This window comes from Eupeodes corollae, chromosome 3 (assembly GCF_945859685.1).
Source record: "Eupeodes corollae chromosome 3, idEupCoro1.1, whole genome shotgun sequence".
Lineage (NCBI taxonomy): Eukaryota > Metazoa > Arthropoda > Insecta > Diptera > Syrphidae > Eupeodes > Eupeodes corollae.
This window is the reverse complement of record NC_079149.1, coordinates 16,845,521-16,869,197: the sequence shown is the minus strand read 5'-3', so window position 1 is coordinate 16,869,197 and position 23,677 is coordinate 16,845,521. Positions and strand designations below refer to the sequence as shown.

At 34.3% G+C, this 23,677-nt stretch overlaps 4 protein-coding genes across 4 annotated transcripts; 2 read left to right on the top strand and 2 right to left on the bottom strand.

The window, feature by feature from the left end:
* The first annotated feature begins 16,701 nt into the window (after positions 1-16,701).
* On the top strand, positions 16,702-17,360 carry LOC129948948 (nuclear receptor 2C2-associated protein). Its single transcript, XM_056060104.1, has 3 exons — positions 16,702-16,844; positions 16,905-16,995; positions 17,053-17,360. The coding sequence occupies exons 1-3, from the start codon at positions 16,810-16,812 to the stop codon at positions 17,332-17,334; spliced, it is 408 nt and encodes a 135-aa protein (XP_055916079.1). The 5' UTR covers positions 16,702-16,809; the 3' UTR covers positions 17,335-17,360.
* Positions 17,361-17,434: 74 nt separating this feature from the next.
* LOC129948949 (60S ribosomal protein L38) lies at positions 17,435-18,010 on the top strand. Its single transcript, XM_056060105.1, has 2 exons — positions 17,435-17,585; positions 17,659-18,010. The coding sequence occupies exon 2, from the start codon at positions 17,659-17,661 to the stop codon at positions 17,869-17,871; it is 213 nt and encodes a 70-aa protein (XP_055916080.1). The 5' UTR covers positions 17,435-17,585; the 3' UTR covers positions 17,872-18,010.
* Positions 18,011-18,659: 649 nt separating this feature from the next.
* On the bottom strand, positions 18,660-19,887 carry LOC129948939 (uncharacterized). The gene is made up of 2 exons (XM_056060090.1): positions 19,318-19,887; positions 18,660-19,254 (listed from the first exon to the last, which is right to left on the bottom strand). Exons 1-2 carry the CDS (start codon positions 19,729-19,731, stop codon positions 18,667-18,669), a joined length of 1,002 nt encoding a protein of 333 aa, XP_055916065.1. The 5' UTR covers positions 19,732-19,887; the 3' UTR covers positions 18,660-18,666.
* Positions 19,888-22,538: 2,651 nt separating this feature from the next.
* LOC129948940 (copper chaperone for superoxide dismutase) lies at positions 22,539-23,677 on the bottom strand. Its single transcript, XM_056060091.1, has 4 exons — positions 23,521-23,677; positions 23,275-23,464; positions 22,770-23,211; positions 22,539-22,698 (listed from the first exon to the last, which is right to left on the bottom strand). The coding sequence occupies exons 1-4, from the start codon at positions 23,533-23,535 to the stop codon at positions 22,557-22,559; spliced, it is 789 nt and encodes a 262-aa protein (XP_055916066.1). The 5' UTR covers positions 23,536-23,677; the 3' UTR covers positions 22,539-22,556.

Here is a 23,677-nt window from a genome sequence, read left to right as displayed (position 1 = left end):
CGCTAATGATAAGTTTTGAAGTAAATGAGGAAAAGAATCGAAAGTCCAAACGCTCACGAATTCCCGGTGTAATTGCGGCGGTAGATAGAAGTCATGTTCTACATTTTACTTACACTTTGACAAAAAAAACTTCGCTTGCAAAAATATTTGATGTAGATTGTTTATTTTCGATTTTGACTTGTTTTGAATTCTACTTTCGAGTTACGTCGTTGCTCCTTTATTCTAAAGTTCATAAGAACATAGTTGGCACTACTAGAACTATTAGATCCTCGTTGGTTTCAAAGTAGTCAAAAGATACATAGTATGTAACAATTTTTCGAATTCGAGCAATTTCATTGTAGAATCGAGTTACATAGTAGGGCCGCCCCAGCAAAGTTGAAATCAAATTGATGATTTTTGAATGGCTTTAGATTTTATATTTCTTCAAACGATGTTGTCATTCTTAGATCTAAAGTTTCTGAGATTTTCTCAACTTCAAAGAAATTAAATAGATTGTTTCTTCATTTAAAAACTAAATTAAGGGACGACACCAACTTTTATTTACTGATTTCGACTTTCAAAGTCTACCGTCATGTGTTTGTATTGTTTAAAAATTCAAATGCAACAACATCATTTTGCTTTCCTGAAAGATCGCGAGGTGTGTTTTCATCTCAGCGGCAACGTTAGCGAACAAAATTGCCTCGGAAAACCAGCATGTTCTTGAAGAGAAGCTAATGCATTCACAAAAAGTCTAGCATAGTCTAGGGCAGGCTGTAGGTTGGTGGCACCATTGTAAAATATTTTTGTTTTGTATTGAAAACGGGTTCGGGTGGCGCACCATACAAAAATGTCCATGACGCAAAATGTCTAAACTGTGTTATCAGCCATCTTGTTGATGTCAATTGGTCGACTCAAAGTTAAGATTTGACTCATTTTATAAGCCCTAGAATTGACAAACTACGAACTTTGAGACAAGGCTAAAGGCTACTTTCTAAACCAAAATATGTTTGCATCAGAAAATTATCGGTCTGATTTTTGAATTCTATTCCCTTCGATTTAGAATTTTCTTTAATTTCCTGCAAAACAATATTGATTTACCTTGATACAAAATCAAGTTAGCAGATTCAAAGGTTTCGTTAGACTTAGAGCTTGAGCTAGTACATGCTGTCATCAAGAAACGACCTACAACACCGATGTCTCGGTCAAGACGTCACCATCGACAAAAGTAACTTTGAGGTAGTTAAGGACTTTGTCTACTTAGGCTCCGCTATGGACGCAGAAAACAACACCAGCGCTGAGATCAAAAGAATTACTCTTTCTAACCGCTTTTATTTTGGGATAAGAAAGCAATTAAGAAGTAATGCCCTCTCTCGAGCTACTAAAGTGTCGCCAAATAAGACCCTTATGTATCACAATAGGCCTAAGTGTGTCCTACTCCATCGCGGACAGAAAATTTCATCTTTAACTAAAGGCCCTCATCATCCCCGTCCTGCGATACGGTGCAGAAGCATGTAATATGACAAAAACTGATGAGAGCACCTTGAATCGCTTTGAAAGAAATGTTCTTCGTGTGATCTACAGTCCTTTATGCATAGTCAAAAGAATAATGTCCAACGACTGAGATGGCTGGGTTACGTAGAGCTCATGGAAACCAAATCTCTGGCGCGGAAAGTCTTCACATCCAAGCCCAAGGAACAGCGCAATAGAGGAAGACCGGTTTAGGTGGCGCGCACTAGTAGAAAGTGACCTCACCTAACTTGGAGTTCCCAACTGGTGAGGCTCTAGTTCACACAGGACTGTAGCGCCACATTTGGTAAGTAAGTATAGTTTGTGGTCATTTTCATGAACTCAGTTTTGAAATACAAATTTGTGTGCATCCATTTTCATGAACTTAGTTTTTGAAATGCAAAATTTTACACATCAATCACATCCTGCTCCTCATGCATCAAATCAAGCGAATATAAATTTGATCTGAAATTAATTGTTAACCATGAAAAACTTTTTTTTTTTAAATTGAAATCTATATTTACCAATTAAAAAACTCCAATGAATGCTCATTAGATATTATGTCCAATTAAATTTGTTGTTATTGTTGTTTTGTTTGTTTAATTCTTAAGCAATACAAAAACCACTGCAAATTAGATTCATCATTTTTATTGTGAAAAATGGATTGAATTGCAAAAATTCATTGTAAAAATGACAGCAAGTGGCACACTTTGTTTATACTTGGGGAAACCAATAAATTGCCCTGTGGACTTTGGACTCGAGCTTTTGCTGAAAAATATGACGTAGGTAAAGTAGTAAAATAGAGAGAAAATAAATGCAATTCTTTCGCGGAAAAAAGCTCAGATTATCCCCCTTTTATAAACACATTACACGAAGCGCTTGCATGATGCTCAATGTGCAGCAAGTGCATTGAGAAAAGCAAAACAAAGAAATGTTTATGATGATTCTGGTTAAGCTTTTTAATGAGAACTTCATACATACATAATTATTTTTCCTATAAATATGACGTTGAGTCTATTTTAACGGACAGGTTTTTTAAAAAAAAAAAAGAAAACTTAAAAGAATTATGTATGTGGTATATGATGTGTGGATACACATGGTAATTGTTTTAACGGAAAACTTAAATGCACGACTGGATTGCATAATTTTGCTCCATTAGGCTCTAGATCGATGATCATGCGGAAGCATCATCGTAAATAATTAAATTGAATTAATTGTTGATCAAGTGAAAATTTTGCAGATCTGGGTTTTCCACAGATTTTATCTCTTTTTTCACCAAAACCATTATTCATGAGAAAGGGTGTTTTTATAGCTGCATGAGATGTTTCGATGGTTTTTGACTATGATTTGTTTACAGTTGAGAATGTCAATGACGGTTCAGTTCATTAACGAGGTTTTCTATTAGTAAATTTAAATTTCCTTTGAAAACTGTTGTTTTTTTCGTGACGTATAGAACACGATTGAAATTGGGCGCATTCACAAAGCTAGTGGCTACGTAGTCAAGGGATTCTGATTGGCTGAATCTAACTACATAAGTAGTTGAAATTTCCCCTCCGACGCAGTGTAAAAAATTCGGCTACAAAGATAGTGAGTTAGTGGAGAATGATTTTGACACACGAATTCAAAATTAAATAAATCGTTCAGTGTTTAAATACAAATATAAATCATTTAAGCTGTGACTTAAATTTAATTTTATTGAATTTAAAAAACCAAAAGATTAGTTAAAGTTATTAATTCAAAAATGTTTCTTATTTTATATATTTGCATTTGTCAATATTATGACAGTTCCAGATTGACTAGCTTTGTAGTGTAGTTTTGAATTCAGCTAGTTGAATTTTGACTACGTGACCACTACCTTTGTGAATGAGATTTTTATTTCATTGTATTATTGTTACTTTGTGTACATACGTGTTAAAAAGTGCGGTAGAGCTGTCAAATTCCCAGTATTGGTTCATAAAGATATAAAAGAGCTGTCAAATTTCCAGTACTTTTGAATAAAGGGCTAAATCTACCGAAAAATCTAGATCTCCAGACCTCTTTCTTTTTTTTTATTGTGCGCACATTAAAGGGGTTATTAATACCCTTATAATGATAAGACACAGTGGGAGAAGTTATCAAAGAGGATAGGATTAGAAAGGAGAAACCGATGCACGTTGGTTTTGAATATTTGCCATTGTGATAAGTGGGAAATATTGAGCCTGGAAAAACATTCGTGTAGTGCGGTTTAAGAAAGAATACTGTACGTACTTAACAGTACGTCCGAAATTGGGCACAAAGATAAACTGATGGGCATTATTACTAGCAGTGCGGGTAAAACGGTTAAATTGTTTAAGGGAAGGGAAGCAACAGGCATCGAGGGAGCAAGCAGAATTTTTGGCGATGTTTACATAGAATTAAAAGCTGTCCCGTCTCCTCGATTGCATTGGGGGAGGGTTACGCTTTTGAGACGTATACAGAATTCAAGATCAGAATTGAGTAACCTTATCATATGCTGCCGTTGGTAGTCCACATCCAAAGAACAAAGATGAGAATCTACAAACGAATATGAAAAGTTGAGGGTATTGTCATCAGCGAAACAATTTAGTGGGTTAGAAGTTTTAAACAAAAGATCAATTATAAAAATATGGAAAAGCGTCGTAGACAAAACAGAGCCATGGGGCACACTAGCGTTTATTTTGTGGATATCAGAATTGGTCTTAGATCAAAAATAAATCTATTTATTTTACCCCATAGAGTGCATAGACGTGAAAAATTTGTGTTTTGACACATTTAGATCAAGGATAAATTGATTTATTTTACCCATGGAAAACCCCATAAGATTTGGCAAATATCTAAACGTGAATCGTTTAATGTCAGAACAACGCTTAGAAATTGTGGAAATTTACTTTGAGTAATTAATCGAAGTGCATAGATCACATAATTCGAGGAATTGTTTTTAAAAAAAGGACTTAAGTCAGCAACTAGTCACAAAGAATAATGACTGAATCATAAACACGCTTCAGCTTCGGCTTCACCTGACGTTTACGAGTTCAGCCATAGGAATTCAATGCATGAATAATGGCTGAATCATAAACACGCTTCAGCTTCACCTGACGTTTACGAGTGCAGCCATAGAAATTCAATGCATGCTATGACAATAGAGTTTCGACCTCACGTTTCGTTTGACAATTGCAAGGAAAAGAACGTAATGTGACTCCAAACAGAAGCTATAGTTCAATTATCTGTTTGACAGCTCAACAGCTGTAAAAAATGTCAACAAACAAAATATTTGCTTTTGGAGGGATGTAATAATAGAAATGTCATTCAAAGCAACCTCGAAGCAGGCCCACCGTAACGAAGATGAAGCCGAAGCTGAAGTGTGTTTTTTTGATTCAGGCATAAATAAACTTAAGACGGTAATATAAAACCAAATATGCAATTTTTCTGATTTTACTGATGACCTAATACAATAGAAAACAAGATCCAATAGAGAAAAAAAATACGCTCAACTTTATAACTGACTTTTATAACTTTTTACTGAACGCCATGAAAATAACTGTCAATAAGCAAAATTGCCGTATACAGACAGAAGAATCCTCGAGGCATTAACAAATCAGCATCGGTTATTTTTTTTCTAAAACTGAGGACTAATTTTTCGTTTCTCAAAAATACAGATCGGTTATGCGCCAATTTGGTGTTAACTGCGTCTTTTTTTGAGTCTATGTTAAGTCATTGGTTTATGCCGACAAATCACCAAATCAGCCCACGTAGCATTTTTGAAAAATTGCAATTCATTTCTTTCAAACAAATGTATTCTACGCAATTTTTTAATATCAGTATCTTATCCGCAATAAAATAACTCATAAAAACTTAACATTTTATTTTTATTGCCAATTATACGAGAAGGGCATCTAACAACTTTTTATTTTCCTCAATAATGATTACTAGACACTTTATAATCTTTTATTTTTGCTCACAAATTATATGAAAACAAATAAAAAATTATTTGTGCAACAACTTTGGAGCGACGACGACGCTTATTTACATTCCAATCACATAAACGTTCGGGATGTAGATTGTGTGTGCGTGTCAAGTCGAGTGCATTGACTTGCATATAATTACTAGAAATAGATTGTGATATTTACATAGTTATGATCAGAGAACACATATAGAAGAACTTAAAACTGTTTGCAATTCAAATTGAATTTTGTTTTATAAGTCAAATCATAATGGCTTCGTTCAATCTCATACAGATATGGTATCCGGATACCTTTTTGTTAGTGTTTTACGTGTAAAATAACAGCTGATCAAAACCAGCTGAGATGTCAAAAAAGGAATCCAAAGGTATCCAAGAATTTCTGGGGTATGTCAGTATCTGACAGAACAGCTGATTTAACACATGGTTGAATTTCAAGAAACTTGAATATTGATTTCAGCTTTTTATACAAAATGTTAGTTGAAGTTGTATTTGAGGATGTTCTGTACAGATTTCGCAAGTAAGTTATTAATCGTACAGATTAAGGTTATCTCTTATTTACTAAATTGTTACGCACCTATCAACTCATCATTGTCTCACGAATCAGTTGAATTATTCATTAAATGTTTTATTTTACAACAATTTTGACTTCGAAGCTTAAATGTTTCTGTGCTTTTTGTGAACAGCTGAAAGTTGTTTTTATTTTTTGACAGCTATCCCAATGCAGTTATCCAACTCGTTCAACAAGGTATCTAAAAATCCACCTATCCAAGATACCCTATCCAACACGAGATTGAACGCAGTCACTATAAATGACATCGAGGAAATATCAAATAAAATTACCTTGAAGTCCAGTAAAATAAGGGTTTCACCTCGGAATGAAGTATAGTTAGCTGGAAACTTTGTTATAACCTTCCTTTTGATGGTTTAAATATGGGTAAAAAGTCTCATAAACTCTATTGTCTGCGTAGGAAGTTACGGGCCGCCAGGGGTCGCAAGAAATTATGGGACAATACTTGTAGCAAATATTGTTCTAGACAATTTTGGTAAGAAAGTTTACTTTATAGGCGGTAAAAAAACGGAGATACGAGAATGCGACGCAAATTCTATTGTTTCAGTTTTTTTTTTGTTTTCAATTTTTTTTAGAATCGATAAGTTATCGGTTAAAAACATTAATTTCTTTATAACCTGCATGCGTGGGGTGAGTTCTAATCAATATAGATTCTGTTATATGGTGGTCATGCTGATAATAACCACAACTTGCTTTCACTCAAATTGTATATACTAGGCCAAGGGCAAGTATCACATAACCCATGGAAATAAAATAAGAAATAATTTTATTTATTAGTTTTGAAAAAAATAGTATAGTGGGTAGAGTAGATGTTATCATTTGATTAAAACGAAATACATATTTATATTTGTATTATTTGGCCAAATATGGTATTACCATCATGAGTTGTTGTAATTGAAGCCACCTGGGAACAACCAAATATTTTTAGCAGCAGTTGTTCACTTTTATCAAAAATGACTCGCATATTTTTTTATTTTATCAAACATATTTCTTTGTGAAAAAGAAATTATTTTGTAGGATTTATATAACATTGCGCTGAAATAAAAGGATTGAAGTGTAACTCGAAATATTTCTAACTATTCAAATGTTAGTGGAATAAATGTTTTGGGTTGCAAGAGGTTTGTTGAAGTGGCGTCCAAATTCCGAACTCAACTCCAACTACTCATACAAAAATTAAACTGGGGGACAATGATCTGAGGGGATTTTAATGTTTAATACTTAAGAAATGTGTTTTGGACAGCGAAGTCAATGTTATTAAATAGCCTCCACAGTTGCCTAACTTAGGTTAGGTTGAGGGGCTGACAGTTTATGTCTTTACCGTCACACTTAGATCAATACAGATCCATTGTGACACCCGTGAGTATTGCTACTCAAGCTAATAAGAAAATTCAATGTGTTCAGTTAGTCAAGCCATTTAGAGGCTTTGACGAAGTTCAGAATGATAGTACCTGGCGTACTAGAGAGTTCTTCTAAATCTCCGAAGAAATAGTTGCCAAGCAATTTCTTCCTTTGATGGGAGTGTGCGGGACAGTGACACAGAAAATGCGGAGTGTCTTCATGCAACTCCTCTTCAACGCATCCTCTGCATAGATCATCTGAACTAATTCTCAACAGATTATGTCCGGTGATTATGCTTACAAGAGAAGTGATCCCTTGTGTAGCTGCATAATTCTTTCCGTTATTCATTTGTTAAACAGGCCTAGATCTTTCTTGTAGTACACCAGGTGTCAAGAAGGTTCCACTTTTCATCGGCCTTGATAGTTATTCTTTTTGTGATTTCCTGTTTTAAATAACAAATAGGGGTGCTAACTAGCTGAGCTTGGCTTACATCAAGCATTGACCCTAATCTTGCTAATGCATCGGCTTTTTCGTTGCCTTAAGCTCTTCGCGGCAGCATGAAACAAGCTTTGATTTTACCTCAGTTGCAGTAATCGCTTTTATTGCCGCTTGGCTATCAATGTAAAAGGTGATATCAGCTCGTGGTATCGCCATCATTGATACCTTTTTAGCAGCTGTTGTCACTGCAAGGAACTCCGCTTGTAAGACACTACTTGAGTTAACTAGAGAGATTTAGAATAGAAGCCTGCCCCTACACCAGTGTCCATTTTAGAGCTATTAGTATAGATAGCTATTTACGACTCACTGGAGTATGGTATATTATCTATCCATTCCTCTCTGCATGGGATGGCAGCCTGGAATTGTTTATGAAAATCAAGTTCGGGTATTTTATAGTCTGTTGTAGAACTATGACCCATAACTTTATGAAGGATCTGGGCAGGTCCTATGGAACTGTTTATCCAGACTTTAGTTTGACTAAGTCTCAGGGCACTTTTGGCCGCAGATTCTTGAACAAGGAGGTCTAGGGAATTTAGATTGAGTATAACTTCCAGTCCCGCAGTTGCAGTGGATCTCATTGCTCCCGTAATGCCAGTGCACGCAAGTCTTTGAACTTTTGTCAAAGTTTTCAGGTTCGTGCTCTTTTCTAAAGCTTAACACCATACCAAATTACCATAGGTTAGTATTGGTCTAATTATTGCCGAATACATCCATCTGATAATTTTAGGGTCTGGTTCCCACTTAAGTCTTATGGAAAACCTTTGACCTGATGTAAAGACGTAAGTGGATCGGTGCAAGTCAAGTAACAGTAAACACAACTGGTCTATCGTTAAGAGTTGCTGGAAATTGATTCCTGTTCTAAGATGTCAGTAGCTTGTAACCTCTGTTGTAGGAAATAAAGGATATGCCACCAAATATTGATTTGAACCACAAATTTAACATATCGATATCAATACCCATTAACTTTTTTAAAAAGGTGTAATTTTCATTTTGTTGGATTTTATTTCGACTGACACAATTTTGATAATTTGGAAATTTAACATATCTTAAGAAATAGATTCAATTTCAAATCTTGTTCTTGTGTATTAACAAGCTTAAAAGCTAGTAGGAAACTATATTCGAAATCAGTTTAGACACTTCACCACTTGAAGACGTGGTTTGGTGCCTTTTTTTTAACGGATCAAGGACTTAGATAAGCACCAAGGATATAGGAAGTTTTCGAATACATAAGGAACCAGAAGGTAAGGTAACTAGTATGTGATCGGCCATCTCCCAAAAAATTGTCTTCCAATTTAGACAACTTTATAAGAAAGTTGACTGAAAAGTTATCCAAGAAAAACATTTTTTTAAAATTATATTACTATTGGTGCAAAGAGAGGTAAATCTGCAGAAAAATATCAGATCTGTAGATTTGGATAAATCAATTTATTTTGCCCCATTCAATGCAAAAACAAGCTAAATATGTGTTTGATGGATCTAGATCAAGAATAAATTGATCTATTTTACGAATGCAAACCCCCGTTACTGCAAATTCAAAAAGAAATTTGAGTGCTTTGAAAAAAGGAGCATCACAAAAAGAAATTTCAAAGACATATTCCATTCAAAAATCAACTATTTGTAGAATCATCAAAAGTGTTATGCCATCATAGAGGAGGAAGGCCTCGAAGTACCACTGTAAAAAATAATTGAAAAAGAACAAATTTTTTCCGAAGAAAACCCACGGAAGCATAAATTGAACTTAGGTTAACCATTGACCCATCAACTATCAGATGCCGTGCACTGCAGGCCGGATTGCGTTGTTTTCAAATAGCAAAAGTCATTTATTTTTTAAGAAATGTGAAAGCTCTTTCGGCTTTTCCAAAAACTCATCTCAATTGGGGTCCCCAAAAATGGGAAACAGTCTTATTTTCTGACGAATCAAAGTTCGATATGCACGGATCGGGTGGAAAACAACATGTCAGAATGCCAAGAGGTGAGAGGCTAAATCCAAAATACACTAAAGGGTCGGTCAAATATAGAGATGGTTCAATTTTAGTCTTGGGATCGGGCCAATCCGAGAAGTGGAGGGCATAATGAAGTCTGAAGACTATGTAGACATCCTTTGTAACACCTGCTGCCTTATGCCTATTGGGAAATGGACTTTCCAACACGACCATGATTCTAAACACAAGTCGAAGTTGACCACAAAGTGGATTGCAGAAAAAAAGATTGAGGTTTCACCATGGCCAGCCCAATCCCCAGACCTAGACCCAATGGAGAACCGGTGGGAAATTGTGAAGAGAATAATTATGAACAATATTTTTAATATATTAAAAGTGAACTCTTCGATGGAATGTAGAGGCAGGGATTTTTTTTTAAATTTTGGAGGTTCTAGTTGCAAATGTTTTGCACAGTACTGTATGTATGTGAAATTATCAGCTGTCGATTTTTGTTCCTTTAACTAAAAGCTGAACTTTATTAAAATATGATTTATTGTTTTTATTATTTTATTTCAACATTGTATTTCCTTATTACCATACAAAATAATGGATTTTCCGAAGGTAAAGGTAAGTGAATTAAAGTTCCAAATTTGAATTTAATGACACCTGAAAAACTAACAAGTTGTCTTAATGTAAATTTACGATCAAAGAATGTAGTTGACAGCAAATGATGTCTCTTATATTGTCTAATACCCAAAATGGGCACCATTCATAGTCACTAATCATTATCTAATGATAACTTTCTCTTAGTATTTTGATTTAATTTATTAAACATTAGCACTGAAATTTAATTTAAGTCATTTTGGTAATTTGAATCATTAAAAATCGAGGTACCTATAAAAGATAATAATTTCTTCTCTATAAATTTGAAAATTCTGATAAAAATGTATTTCTTATCAAAACTCATATACCAGCCCTCTTCTAGGGGCAAATATAAAAAAAATGCGCCAAACAGGTAGGCACCTACATACATACATACATAAGCTGCCTTGAACTAAGTCAACAAGCTTGTTTTCTTTTTGTAGGTTGGTCTTTTTTATCATTCAAATCTATTTTTATTGAAGATTAAAGATTTCGAATACAAAATCAAGTAGGTAGGTGTGTACACACAAAAAAAAAACATCTTTTTATCTGGCAGATGTTAACTGAAAGTAGAAGGGCAAGTTGGCAGTTGGCATGTTGTGTAATGTGTAAAAGTATTTTTGGTTTTGATTTGATAATAGGCAGATTATTTAAGTCTTTGAATGATAAAAAATATCTATGTATATATTTATTTACTTGAAATTCACGTAGCAACTTATTTTATCTCTGTTGTCGTCTGTCGTCTATGCTTCTTTAAATTTATGTTTTTTGCGTGTCTCTATTCCCTACTCCTACATCGCCATTACAGTACACACCTCCTTTTAGTAAAAACGAGCCTACAACAGAAAAACATTGTACTTCTACTGTACACTTGTATACAGTGTATTGGCGCTGCGTCTGGGACCTGCTCACCAAGCGTAGTGGACCACATACCACAACATTAAATTTGTTAGTGAGTAGCTGTAGCTGTAGCTGATGATAGCTGAATGTGGAGAAACCAGAAACAGAAACAGAAATACAATAAATGGACTTTGAACTATTCGTGTCGTGCTGTTGTTTTTGGTTTCGCGCACAATGTATGGCGAACAGGTTAAAATTTTAACTTTATATGAATTGAATAACTACTATACCAAAAAGTATAGACCATAGGTATACATAAAGAGACCAAAGACCACCTTTTCTAAATTTTGACGGTATTAACTCTCAATCGCAAGTCGTAAATCGTAAGTAATCTTAATACAGTAACTGGTTTTCACAAGGCAAAGCGGCAGCCACTTTGACCTATTTTAAGAAAAATGGTCCAAAGACGACCGCGACGTGTGTACTGTGTACGTTTTGTTGGATGAATCAAATCGAATCAGTGTTGTGTACAGATATTTGTTTTTAAAGCATCACACTTCCTGCATTGCACTGCAGGCGGAATTCATTTCTTTTTATTTTAAAACATTTTCAAATTCCATCCATAACCTTTTACCAACAACTTGCAAATTTAATTGGAATTCTATATTATTTTGCATACCCAATATACACTAATTAACGAGCAATTACCATAGAAATATTGAATGAACTTACGTCTCGTGAAAAAACTATTTCCCAAAAAATGAGCGGTGGTTTGAAAGTACCACAATATTAAACAACATTCATGGATGAACAAAATATCGATAGGAAATTTACAAATTTAAACTCTATTTTTATCACAAAGCCAAATTTATTTTATATAACTTTAAGCGATGTCAACACAAAAAAAGTATATAATTTTATTTTATTGTTGAAGGAAAATAACACAACAAAACTTAAAAAAGAATACGGCGAGAGCGAGCACATCCAAGCCAACACACAAAATATATCGAACTGAAGAAAAAATTTATAATTGGATTTTTGATGGGAGTTTTTTTTTTATTGTATGATAGATGGAAGTTGCTTGATAGGTGATATAAATATCGCAGTGGGTTAGGATTTAGGAAATAAGTGTGAAGTTGTTTGCACGTGTAGATTTCACAGGTCGGAAGAAAATATACGTTGCAGTTTCATTTTATGGACTACGGGTTTGGAAAATAAATAAAAAAATTGAGTTTAAAATATGATATTTACATTTTGCATTCATTTATCGAGCACTATTCTCTTTGTTCTTTTGGAATGAGGTAACTGCTGGCAAAAGAAATTACTACTAGAAATATTACTGTGTTTAGCTATCACTGGACCCATGTTCTGTAACTTGCGAAGCGATAAAACTTGTCGAGAAACGGTGAGAATTGAAACAAAACTCATTTTATCGCATAATCGGGTTTCTGTAACTTTGACAGGCGATAACTTTATCGAATGGAACAAGCGGAATAGAAATACTGGAAAAATTCGATATATATATGTTTCTGTATCTCTAAAAGTCGATAACTTTTTCACATTAAACGTCAAAATATATCACTTTATTAGAAGCGGCGATAAGGAAGGAAAAACAACATAAAACTTAAAAATGAGCGAAGTCGCAAAGGTAAGTACAAAGTATTAAGGTACATAAATAAATGTACATAAATTGCTTATTATTGATAGAATAATAATAAATAAATAAATAAACTGTATTTTCAGAGATGTTCCCGGGTTACAAGGGCCCAAAAAGAATGCTTGGTGCAATTTATGGAGGACCACAAAGAGTTTTGCCAGGGGGCAATTCAATTGCCCAAACTCCCACCAAAGCTCATTGAATATGTGCGAAATATTGGCGCTCAATTTAAACGCTATGTGACCCATAATCATCAATAGAATTTTGTTGATAGGTGGTTTAAGGGGCCAGGACCCATGTTCTGTAACTCTAACGATAACTTTTCGCATCGTTAAAAAATTAAACGATTCGTTCCCCACTTATCGCCACTGGAAAAAATTGTGTGTCTATAACTGAACGCGATAACTTTAGTTTTGGGATTTTTTTTACTGGAATTTCCATTGGAAGGCGATAATTCAATCTGTCATTTTTTGATTTTCAAAACAAAAATCTAAAATTGAAATCTTTTAAAGTGTCCGTTTCTGCTTTTAAAAAAATATTAATAATAATATACTACAAAATGTTTAGTGCGCGAATCCACCTAGAGCATGCGAGAGAACGCCGAAATCAAATGCGGATACAAAGGAGAAATTTGCGCGATTCAACGAATCCCTTTGAAATGCCGGAAGAGCGCTTTCGTGAATTATTTAGATTCACGAGAGAAATTTGGGCAATTGAATTGCCCCCTGGCAAACTCTTTGTGGTCCTCCATAAATTGCACCAAGCATTCTTTTTGGGCCCTTGTAACCCGGGAACATCTCTGAAAATACAGTTTATTTATTTATTTATTATTATTCTATCAATAATAAGCAATTTATGTACATTTATTTATGTATCTTAATACTTTGTACTTACCTTTGCGACTTCGCTCATTTTTAAGTTTTATGTTGTTTTTCCTTCCTTATCGCCGCTTCTAATAAAGTGATATATTTTGACGTTTAATGTGAAAAAGTTATCGACTTTTAGAGATACAGAAACCCATTTTATCGCATTTTTCCAGTATTATTTATATACCTATATTACAGAACATGGGTCCAGTTATAGCTACCATTGAAATCGACCCGGGAACATTTTTGAATCGATATTTGACTATTCGATTAGAAATGAAAATTATTTTGACAAAAAAAGGGTAATTGCTCATTTTTTTTCTCTAAAAATTTATTTTTCTATTTTCAAATTCATTTTTTTGAACAGCTGAAACGAATCGTTCCACTGATTTGTGTTCCAATTTCACACAATTTGAATGACAGATTTCTGCCAGTAAAAGTTTTTCGGTATATTTCAATCAGGAAGTTTTTTTCAATGACAGAAACTTTTAATGATAGCTTTAAACGACCTGTCAAGAAAATTCCAATGTTTGTTTTCAATGATGAGAACCAATGATAGCTATAACTAGCGCTTGAAGCAATCATTGAAAATGTCTCTTATTGGCCCGACTTAATGAAATCCACTGGAACATTTTTCTGACAAGAATCTGTCATTGGAATTGTATACAATTGAAACACAAATTGGTGAAATGATTCGTTTCATTTCTTGACAAATCAAAATCAGCTGATGAGGAAAATTAACTTCGTACAAGAAAAATTTATGTAAATGTAGCAAAAACAAGTATTTTTTTTAATCCTTTGAGAGATCAGTATACAATTTTTACGGTACGTGACTGTTTACCTCCACCGGTTTCCCTCTGCCAGTTTATTTCTGCCAGTTTACCTCTGGACAGTTTACCACCGCCGGTTTACCTTTGGACGGTTTACCTCCAGAGCAGGGAAGGTAATTTGAAATGTGTCTTATTTTGCTCACAGGGTGCTTTTTTCGTAATTCAAGGCCCAATCTTACTGCTTCTGGCGTTTTATATTATAGTGCCACTCGGCAAAGTTTATTTGTTTTTACAATTTTTACTAAACATACTGGACTGAGATTTACTTACCTTTTTAGAGGATAGAGGATTGCCCTTAAAATGATTGAATTCTGTTAAATATTCAAACAAAAACTTACTTAAATATCAAATGAATATTTTGCTTTATGAAAAAAAAACGTTGTGGAAGTGTGATATCATAATTTATTTCATAAAGAATGAAAATAAAGAACAACACAAAACTAAATGTCAAAAGTTTTCAATAAGAATGTAGTTTTGAAAATAATAAAATACCTTACCTGCTCTGGAGGTAAACCGTCCGGAGGTAAACCGGCGGTGGTAAACTGTCCAGAGGTAAACCGGCGGTGGTAAACTGGCAGAGATAAACCGGCGGAGGTGAACTGTCCAGCTTCGCAATTTTTATATCTACTCAAAAAATTACCATTCGAATAATTTTCTAGATTGAATTCAATGATATCCACAACTGGAGCCTTATAAAATTATTAATGGAAATAGAAAACAAAAAGGTTTTTAATTCAGACCCTCAAATTTTATATATTTATAATCTACAATGACTAGCTAAAGCTGGCAATAAACGACAAAGCCAAAGAGAAATAGCGAAATGGGCCCAAGACGATCCAAAACCAACCTTGTGGGGAGAAACTGAGATGGTTCGGTTTGGCTTTATAGAGTCAAAATGAACGAGCCAGAGCTAACGATTCAAGGCTCGGATTTACCGTGTGTGGAGAATCACTAACCAAGTTTATCTCGTCATATGAAAACTATCTCATACAATCATTTAAGGAAATATTAAGGTTTTATGTCTATTTCTCCCTTTTTACTTTTGTCTTTTATCAACTTTTTTATATGGGGTTACAATTTTCAGCTTTGTTTTCCTGCTTACTTTCATAATTATAACATATTTTTCTCTATAAACGAATAGAATTTTTTAAATTTAAAAATGTAATGTTGATAATTCTACAGATATATTTTCGCTTGTTTTCGAAATAAACAAATATAAAAAAATCAATTTCACAAAGTTGCTATGGATCTTTTGTGTAAGCCTTGCAAATTTAGACCGTTTCTATTTGGATTATCTTTTCAATTCAAGTTTTATCAATGGAAATTTCAAATTTACTTTGTTCTTCACTCACTGAAGAAAAAAAATATGCAACCAGCTAGGTTCCTAAAATCGCGTGAAATGAAATCAAAAATCGAGTAAACTGTTTTCAGGGTTTTATCATTCGATCGATCTTTTTAAAAAAGCAACTTGGTGTGTTAAAAGTAAAGTATACAAAGTAAAAGCTGCAACTTTTCACGATATAAATTAATTTTTTTAACAATTTTAGGTTTATTTCCTTTAAGCCAGACTGCTACTGTTTTTAAACAATTTCTTCTTGTCGAGTTCAATAACACCAACTATATCTGGTCGGATTTAAATCACTCGAAATTCGGAATGTAGAACACGTAATTTCACTTCGATCTAAGTTCGATACAAAATTGAATCGTTTTCGATTAAAGTAAATTTTAGAACTCCAATTTATATTTTGAATCGATTTCATTTCAAGAGAAAGTGAAATGACGAACCTTATAGTGAAACATTTAACAAAGTTTCACACTGCGAAAATCTAAGGATACTGTGAAAGTGGCCAAAATTAAAATAATCTATGAATCGCTGCCAAAAAAAAGTATGTCATGGAAAGAAGCACTGAATACTACACGTTTTTATTTATTTCATCAACAAAAATAACTAGCTTATGATTTATATCTATTAACTGTGAAATATAAGAAATTTTTTGCGCCTTTAAATATATTTTTGCGGAATGAACTTTCTTCGTGTGGAATATGCGACGGATGAAAAAAAGAATTCTCTCAATAACAATGCAACCAGACCTTACAAATTAACTTAATCTTTCCTACTGCCACCTAGTGGAACATAGAACTTTATGAAATGTCAATCCAAATCCCAGTTTCGGTACAAAAAAAAATAAAAATAAACCAACCTTGAAAATGAGCCTCCTTGATTCAGTTAAATACAAGAGTTTGTAAACAAAATTAATTAAATTTTAATACCGAATTTATGTGCAAAACATTCTCCCCCACAGAGTCAGCTCGGTTCTTAACAAAGACATCAAACAGCATGGCAAGGCTTTTATGTTCGACTCAGAAGAAGACACTTCCTGGAGTTCCAGTGAGGTATCAAAGTTACACATTATCTTGCTGCTATATTCCATTAAATTTTAATTATTTCAGGGTACTCCCCAATGGATAGCGATCCAATTTGATGAACCACAAACAGTAACCGCCTTCAGTTTCCAATTCCAAGGTGGATTTGCTGGAAAAGATGCCCTGGTCATCGCGACCGCTGTTGATGGCACAGAATCAGAGGAACCTTTCTATCCCGATGATATCAACTCAGTTCAAACATTTACCCTCAAACAATCAATTGAAAATACAAAAAAACTCAAATTTGTATTCGGATCGAGCACAGATTTCTTTGGAAGAATTATTGTTTATAAATTAAAAATAATTTGATTCAATAAAACAAAAATAGACAAGAATATTTCCTATTTGACACATTTTATATCGTCCATCTGTCAGTCGCCACTTGGTGTCGCTCTAATCGTTTGAAATAAATTGTCAAACAATGACAGCCGGATATTACCCCCATTTTGAATCGGTCTTTTCCTTCTCTCTTTCTTTCGAAACGTGGAAACGTCAACATTAAGTTGAATTTCACATCGTGCTGCTAAAAATATATTTTATTTTTACAAATTAAACGCAAAGTAAGTCAAAAACAATATAAAATCATGTAATAAAGATCATCAAATTAATTAATATCAATTAAATTTATTGTAGATGCCGCGTGAAATTAAAGAAGTCAAGGAATTCCTAAACACAGCCCGCAGATCCGATGCGCGTGCTGTGAAAATAAAGAAGAACCCATCAAACACCAAGTTCAAGATTCGTTGCTCTCGTTTCCTCTACACTTTGGTCGTTCCCGACAAGGAGAAGGCTGAGAAAATCAAGCAGTCTCTTCCTCCAGGTCTTCAAGTTAAGGAGGTTAAGTAAAAATTTGTACGATAAAAACTACAAAAACTTATTCTAACCTACAAAAATACAATACGATTCCCGGAGAGTGTGTTTTTTAATTAAAAAAGAAAAAGAATTAACATCGAATAAACAAAATGAGATGTTAAGCTAAACAAAATAGTTTTTTAATTAATCGTGTGTAGGTTTACATAGCTTCCCCATCGAATTTTGTTATAAATGTGTTCCTCTTTTCGCCTAGCTCCCATTTTGAGCTGGAATCCTCTGACCCATATACCTCCTTTAAAAGGGATTCTGTGGCAAAATTTCAATTTTTGTTTATCCTATTTACATAAATTATACCCAACATTCCAGTTAGGATTGGAAACAACTTTCCCGGATGTTTAAATGCAAAGCAAAATAAGTTGATTGAGCTCGGGATACTTAGGGTTAGGGTTTCCTTTTTTCGAAACGCCTTTAAGTTACAAGAAATAGGTATATTAATTATGCTTGCAGGGAATCAAGGCTTAATGACTTACATCTTTTAACTATTTTCGCATGTTTTTCCATACAATTTATGCCAAATCTTAAACGAATGACTTATTTGTGAGGTTCTTTTTTATGGCAGGGGTTATTCTTAAAGTATTCCTACTGTCACAACTAATAGGTTAAAAGTACTTTATTTTAAAAGGTGAAGGTATAGACTCTCCATCTTGGTAAGCTTACACAAATATGAACTTTTGCATTGAAACCAGTAAGAGATAGAGGCGAAGAATACCTAGATAACTGTTTTTAAAAATATTTACAGAAAGAGAAACAGTTGTTTTTTTTTTAATCCTAATTTAATGAAATATTAATATTTATTCCATCATCCTCTTCGCCAACTTCCAACATAACTTGCATTATTTTTCGCTTCAGTTTTTTTCTCGAAAGCTCCGAGTTGAGGTTCTTAAATTCGGCAGCAACAAATTCCCCAAACACATCCCATTGGTCACGTTTCTGTTCGTTGCATTCCTCTGTTCTGGCTCTCTTCTTGGGCGGAAGTGTTTCCATATGAAGTACTTTATTAGGCATGGACATTTGGGAATTTTCAATTTGCAACACATCCTGAGATGGCTGACGTTGTGGTTGTTGTTGCTGCTGTTGTTGATGATGGATAATCTGATGCTGGAGGGGTTGGTGTTGGACGTATTCTTGAGTTTCTAGTTGATCTTGGCTCGGTCGGTGATATTTTGATTCTAGAACTTCTTCTCGACTCGCAATCGGAACTGTCTCAAATTCGATTGTATTTTGAGCTGATGGTTGTTGGGTGGTTTCGGTTTCTTCGTATTGGACTTCAGTGTCTCCAGGTTCTTGCAACGCACTATTACTTTGTTGATGTTCATCCTCTTCCTGGTCTAAGATGCTGTATTTTATTTCGAATTTCTAAAAAGAGAATTATTATAGTTTAAGAAATGCATCATTGTTTTAGGTATGTGTTATCACTACCCTTGGACCTTTAAAAGCCATCGAGAAACCAGGTCGTGGAGCGATAACATCTTTCAAAAACATCAACGCCTCATAGTGTTCCCATCTACTGCGACGAACCTCCGTTGATGATTCGTTTCTTTTTTCTAGTTTCTTCATTTCAGCATTGAACTGGTTCCGGAGATTGTGAATCTTCTTTCCGAAATCAACCTTATTGAGATTCAACTGGTCGCAGATTTCTTCGATTGCCTTGTTGCGTTTATCCTTATTCTTGTAGGACTCAATGAAATTATTCCAAAGACATTCATGGGACTGATAGAGGGATATCAGAGTGGCTGTCTTTTCTCGGGTCCATTCGCAGTTTTTCAGGGATTTTATAGAGTCCTTCATCTTGGAAGAAGAAGAGGTTTGTTTTGTTTGTCCAAGTGCAAACATCTCTCATAAACAAACTAGTTGAAATAGGAATTATTTTTGTTTTGTTTATTTTCTTTTTATGGAACACACATAAAAATATCACGACAAAAATAATTATTGTATGCCACCAGAACTAAGCTTGTATCATGTCTACCATGCAATCGATATTTTTTGACACATAAATTATGACATATTTTTATATTTTGATTTTTAAATGTCATGCGAAGAATGGGATGTTGTAGCGTGATAGATGGTTTGGGATGTGTTCAAAGAATGAAATAAGTTTTGAGTAAACGTGACGTTTCGCGATGGAAAATGGTTTATTTTTTTATTGGCAACTTACTAGTTTTTGAATTTGAATTAGCCGTTAAGAACTTGAAGTTGATATTGTTTGCTTCTTAATCAATTTTGTATGAATTTTAACTTTTGGCTCAACTTTTCATTACCGCAGCACGAATTTCGACTCGGGGTTTTTTTTATTCGATAGATATGTGCAAATAAATAATAACTATAGCAATTTTAGAGCGAGGAAACATTTATTTCTATTTTTAATTAATTTTTAAAGTTCACGTTTTTACATACAAAACACACAAAAATGGTTGATTTTGACATTTCTTCCCTGTTTTTTGTTCAGTGTTGTCATACTTGTTTTTTTTTCTTGGTGATTTTTTTTATTTTAGTGCTCAAATGGAAAAGTACTTTGCATATACCCAAACTCGCATCCACCCAAATCCTATAGTGACCCCAAGCAGGGGGGTTGCATACCTAGCTGTTAGTACGCCGTGCTATCAATTAAAAAAAACTTGTTTTAGGCTCAAAAAATGCAATACAAAAAAAGTAGGGTTAAGTCCGAAAAAGAAATTATTTTTTTTTATGACTTAAAGTTGTTTCCTCGCCCTAATATTTAAAACATGTTCTATTGAGACCCCTACCTAACTGTAAAAAAAAAAATCAGAAGGAAATTCGTGCTGCGGTAATGGAAAGTCGCCCCAACCAAAAAACTCATTAGACAGACATGTGAATGAAAAATGGTATGTTATAGTGGATTTACAAAATGACATCTCAGTGAGTCAACGCTAGAACCATTTTGCAGATTTCACAAATGTATTTAAGTATTTGATGTTTATTTCGGAAAATTTCAAAAAGTTCGTTTAAGAATGCCTGTCCAAAGGATGATATTATAAAGCTGGACAGGGCAGCAAATTGCAAAGGAATTGAATCGCAGTTTATTTTATGTTGTTCCATCCGCAACTACTATAATGTGTATTGTGAGGAAAGCTCAGTTTTGCTACATATTCTCCCTTCAACCAGTGTCATGTACAAGTTAGCCTTCATAGCGCTTAGAGGAATGTTTACCTTTTCCGCAAGTAAGCTATGAACATCTAATCCTTCCCCAGACAACTAATCAGGCTGTTAATTTTCCTTTATGCCGCTATGGAAACAATATTAGGAGTGACATGGAGATGTTTAGACTGCCTAGTTCAGCTCGGCATTGTTTGTTAGAAGAAAGTGTAGCCAATTCGATAGCCTTAACAGCTTTCTGTCTGTCTGTACTGATAGACGTGTATTTGTTTTAGTATTTGACTTGAGTATTTTGCATGCTTTCCTACACTGACAAAATCAGGTAACCGGAAAGATAAAGAGATATTTAAGGGCTCGGATAAAATACTCCACGCCAACTTCACACTCCATCTTTGACCCGCGAGTAAAGATAGTAGTATCGAAGTCTATCGTAACTGTGCCATCCTCCCAAGCCTTTCATGCAGAAGGACTGACTTTAAAATCACTGCTGAGGCTCAATGTAGGGGTGCAGTCTTAGAGCACTGTACGATACTAAGTATTTAATGTGTAGGTCAAGTGGAAAGAGGTAAAAATATTATTTAGGACATCTGTAGTTCCGACACTAACTGTTCTTTGAACCTTCTTTAGTTTGACGATATTATATTTTTTTCTTAAGCACGGGCCACCACGCAATCGATCCATATGATAAAATTGGTAACAGAATGGCTGTGTACGTCCACAAAATTCTTCTTGTATTGATTGACCCATTTAATTCAATAGTAGAGGAAAGATGTTACCTTTTCCAATTGGTTTTTGGATTCACATATAGACTACCAACAGTAGAGTATGATAAGCTCATTAAGTTCTGACCTTGACAAGGAAATAATCAGCACTATCACGCATTCCATTGTAATCGAGAACTTTTAGGAATCTCGAACAAAAATAAAGCCAAATACGTTCGTAGTGGAAAACCTCTTAAAATTTTGCATTACGAACGGATTATGTCTACTGCCGCTAAAGTGTATACCTCCTAGATTGCCAAATTCCATGGTTGGTACTGGCATCAAGGAGACTACACAGCTTCCTTTTCTAGGCATGAATTTTTGAACCCTATTGCTTGGGTGTTATCTATAAGGTCCTTATGCACTCTAAACTAGAGTACAGTTTTCGTATTTGGTTCCCCAATAACAGTGTTAAGTCACTTGGACGTAATTAAAAAGAGCACTCAGGAAATGCTAGGAGACTGTTGTCATTAAATAGTCAGTTGCATCCTTCCCGATTTCGAAAGTATTAAGTATAGAGATTAATTTTTAAACTGCACTACACGAATGTGGAATGCTTTATTAGGCTAGACATTTAAAAAAAAATGTTCATCGGTATCACCTCTATCCTAATGGTATGCTATCCTCTTTTCCTAATTGCTCGGACTGTATTTTATCAATTTAAAGGTGTTCATGACCCTAATGCACCTAAATACTCAAAGTCTAACTACAGTTTTTAACTGAATTAGAATTGAAGAACAAATTAATTCGTATCTCATTTTATTCTTTATTTTTTTACAAAAATTACACCTTTCCATTTGCATTGCGATTACCACCTGCCAGAGGTTTATTCCTTTCATCCCACAATGTGACTCCGTCACAGGCGCAGATTTTTTTGTAGTTCTGTAAAATTCCTGCTGACCTTGCAATTATTCCACATGCAATCCTACAACAAAAAGCAAAACCAAACATCAACACAAAATCTTTTATTTAAAACAAAGATAAAATCTATCTTACCTATCACCACTGTTGCCATCAATAAGACTCTCTTTATTGCCGCCTCGACCAAAGTCATCTGGATTCTCTGTGACAACTACTGATCTTCCAATTATGTCCCATACTTCTACCAAAGGGTCAAGAAATCGGAATGTTGCTCGACCCTCTTCATCAGCTCTTATATTACCCAAATCCCCAACATGTCGTTTGTCTGCTGAATTCTCTGGTGATCCATGCGGGGAACCTCTGGGATTATAGTGTCCACCAAGTGAAGCACATCCAGCAGATATGTCGCCACATTCGTGTAGATGGATTCCATGTAGTCCAGGAGTTAATCCATCTATAACACCATCAACTACACAACCACAATCATCATTGCTTATTGCTGAGAATCTAACAACACCTTGGATCTTAGAACTTTTTGTTAAATCAGAGTTGTTTATCATTGCAACCGCAGATTTTCCTAATTAAGATAACGCATAAGTCTCTATCATATCGTGTTGTAAAAATATTGAAAAAAACATACCTCCAAAACCACAGAGAACTGCAGTTCTACCTGTTCGTTCAATTCTGTCTTGAATATCTGACCATGGGTGTTTTGTAGTTACTACGACCCGGCCTTCTTTTAAATCTATAGCTATATTACCAACACCTTCTAGAGATTTTTTAACTTTTTCGGCGCATTTCTCCCCCGACATCTGTACAGCAAATTCAATCTAGATTAAACAAATTGTTAGCTATCATTTTATGAGAATGTTATTCTTTTATTTACCTTTATTTCACTCATTTTCTGATAATTTTGTTGAAAAAATTAAAAACACGTACAGAAATTTTGGGAATGTTTTGACATTTTGTGTAATAAAAATGATGCAGCTGATTTGGCGTTTGATAAGAAAAAGCCGCTGTAATGTGAAAACACTTTTAATTGT

Excerpts from the sequence above, each read along its gene's own strand:
- LOC129948939 (XM_056060090.1), bottom strand. The coding sequence starts at position 19,731 with ATGTTTGCACTTGGACAAACAAAACAAACCTCTTCTTCTTCCAAGATG. Across the intron at positions 19,255-19,317 it reads TGGCTTTTAAAGGTCCAAGG|AAATTCGAAATAAAATACAG; the intron begins GTAGTGATAACA and ends TTCTCTTTTTAG.
- LOC129948949 (XM_056060105.1), top strand. The coding sequence starts at position 17,659 with ATGCCGCGTGAAATTAAAGAAGTCAAGGAATTCCTAAACACAGCCCGC.
- LOC129948948 (XM_056060104.1), top strand. The coding sequence starts at position 16,810 with ATGAGCCTCCTTGATTCAGTTAAATACAAGAGTTT. Across the intron at positions 16,845-16,904 it reads TCAGTTAAATACAAGAGTTT|AGTCAGCTCGGTTCTTAACA; the intron begins GTAAACAAAATT and ends TCTCCCCCACAG. Across the intron at positions 16,996-17,052 it reads CTTCCTGGAGTTCCAGTGAG|GGTACTCCCCAATGGATAGC; the intron begins GTATCAAAGTTA and ends TAATTATTTCAG.
- LOC129948940 (XM_056060091.1), bottom strand. Across the intron at positions 23,212-23,274 it reads AGTTCTCTGTGGTTTTGGAG|GAAAATCTGCGGTTGCAATG; the intron begins GTATGTTTTTTT and ends TATCTTAATTAG. Across the intron at positions 22,699-22,769 it reads GATGGCAACAGTGGTGATAG|GATTGCATGTGGAATAATTG; the intron begins GTAAGATAGATT and ends TTTTTGTTGTAG.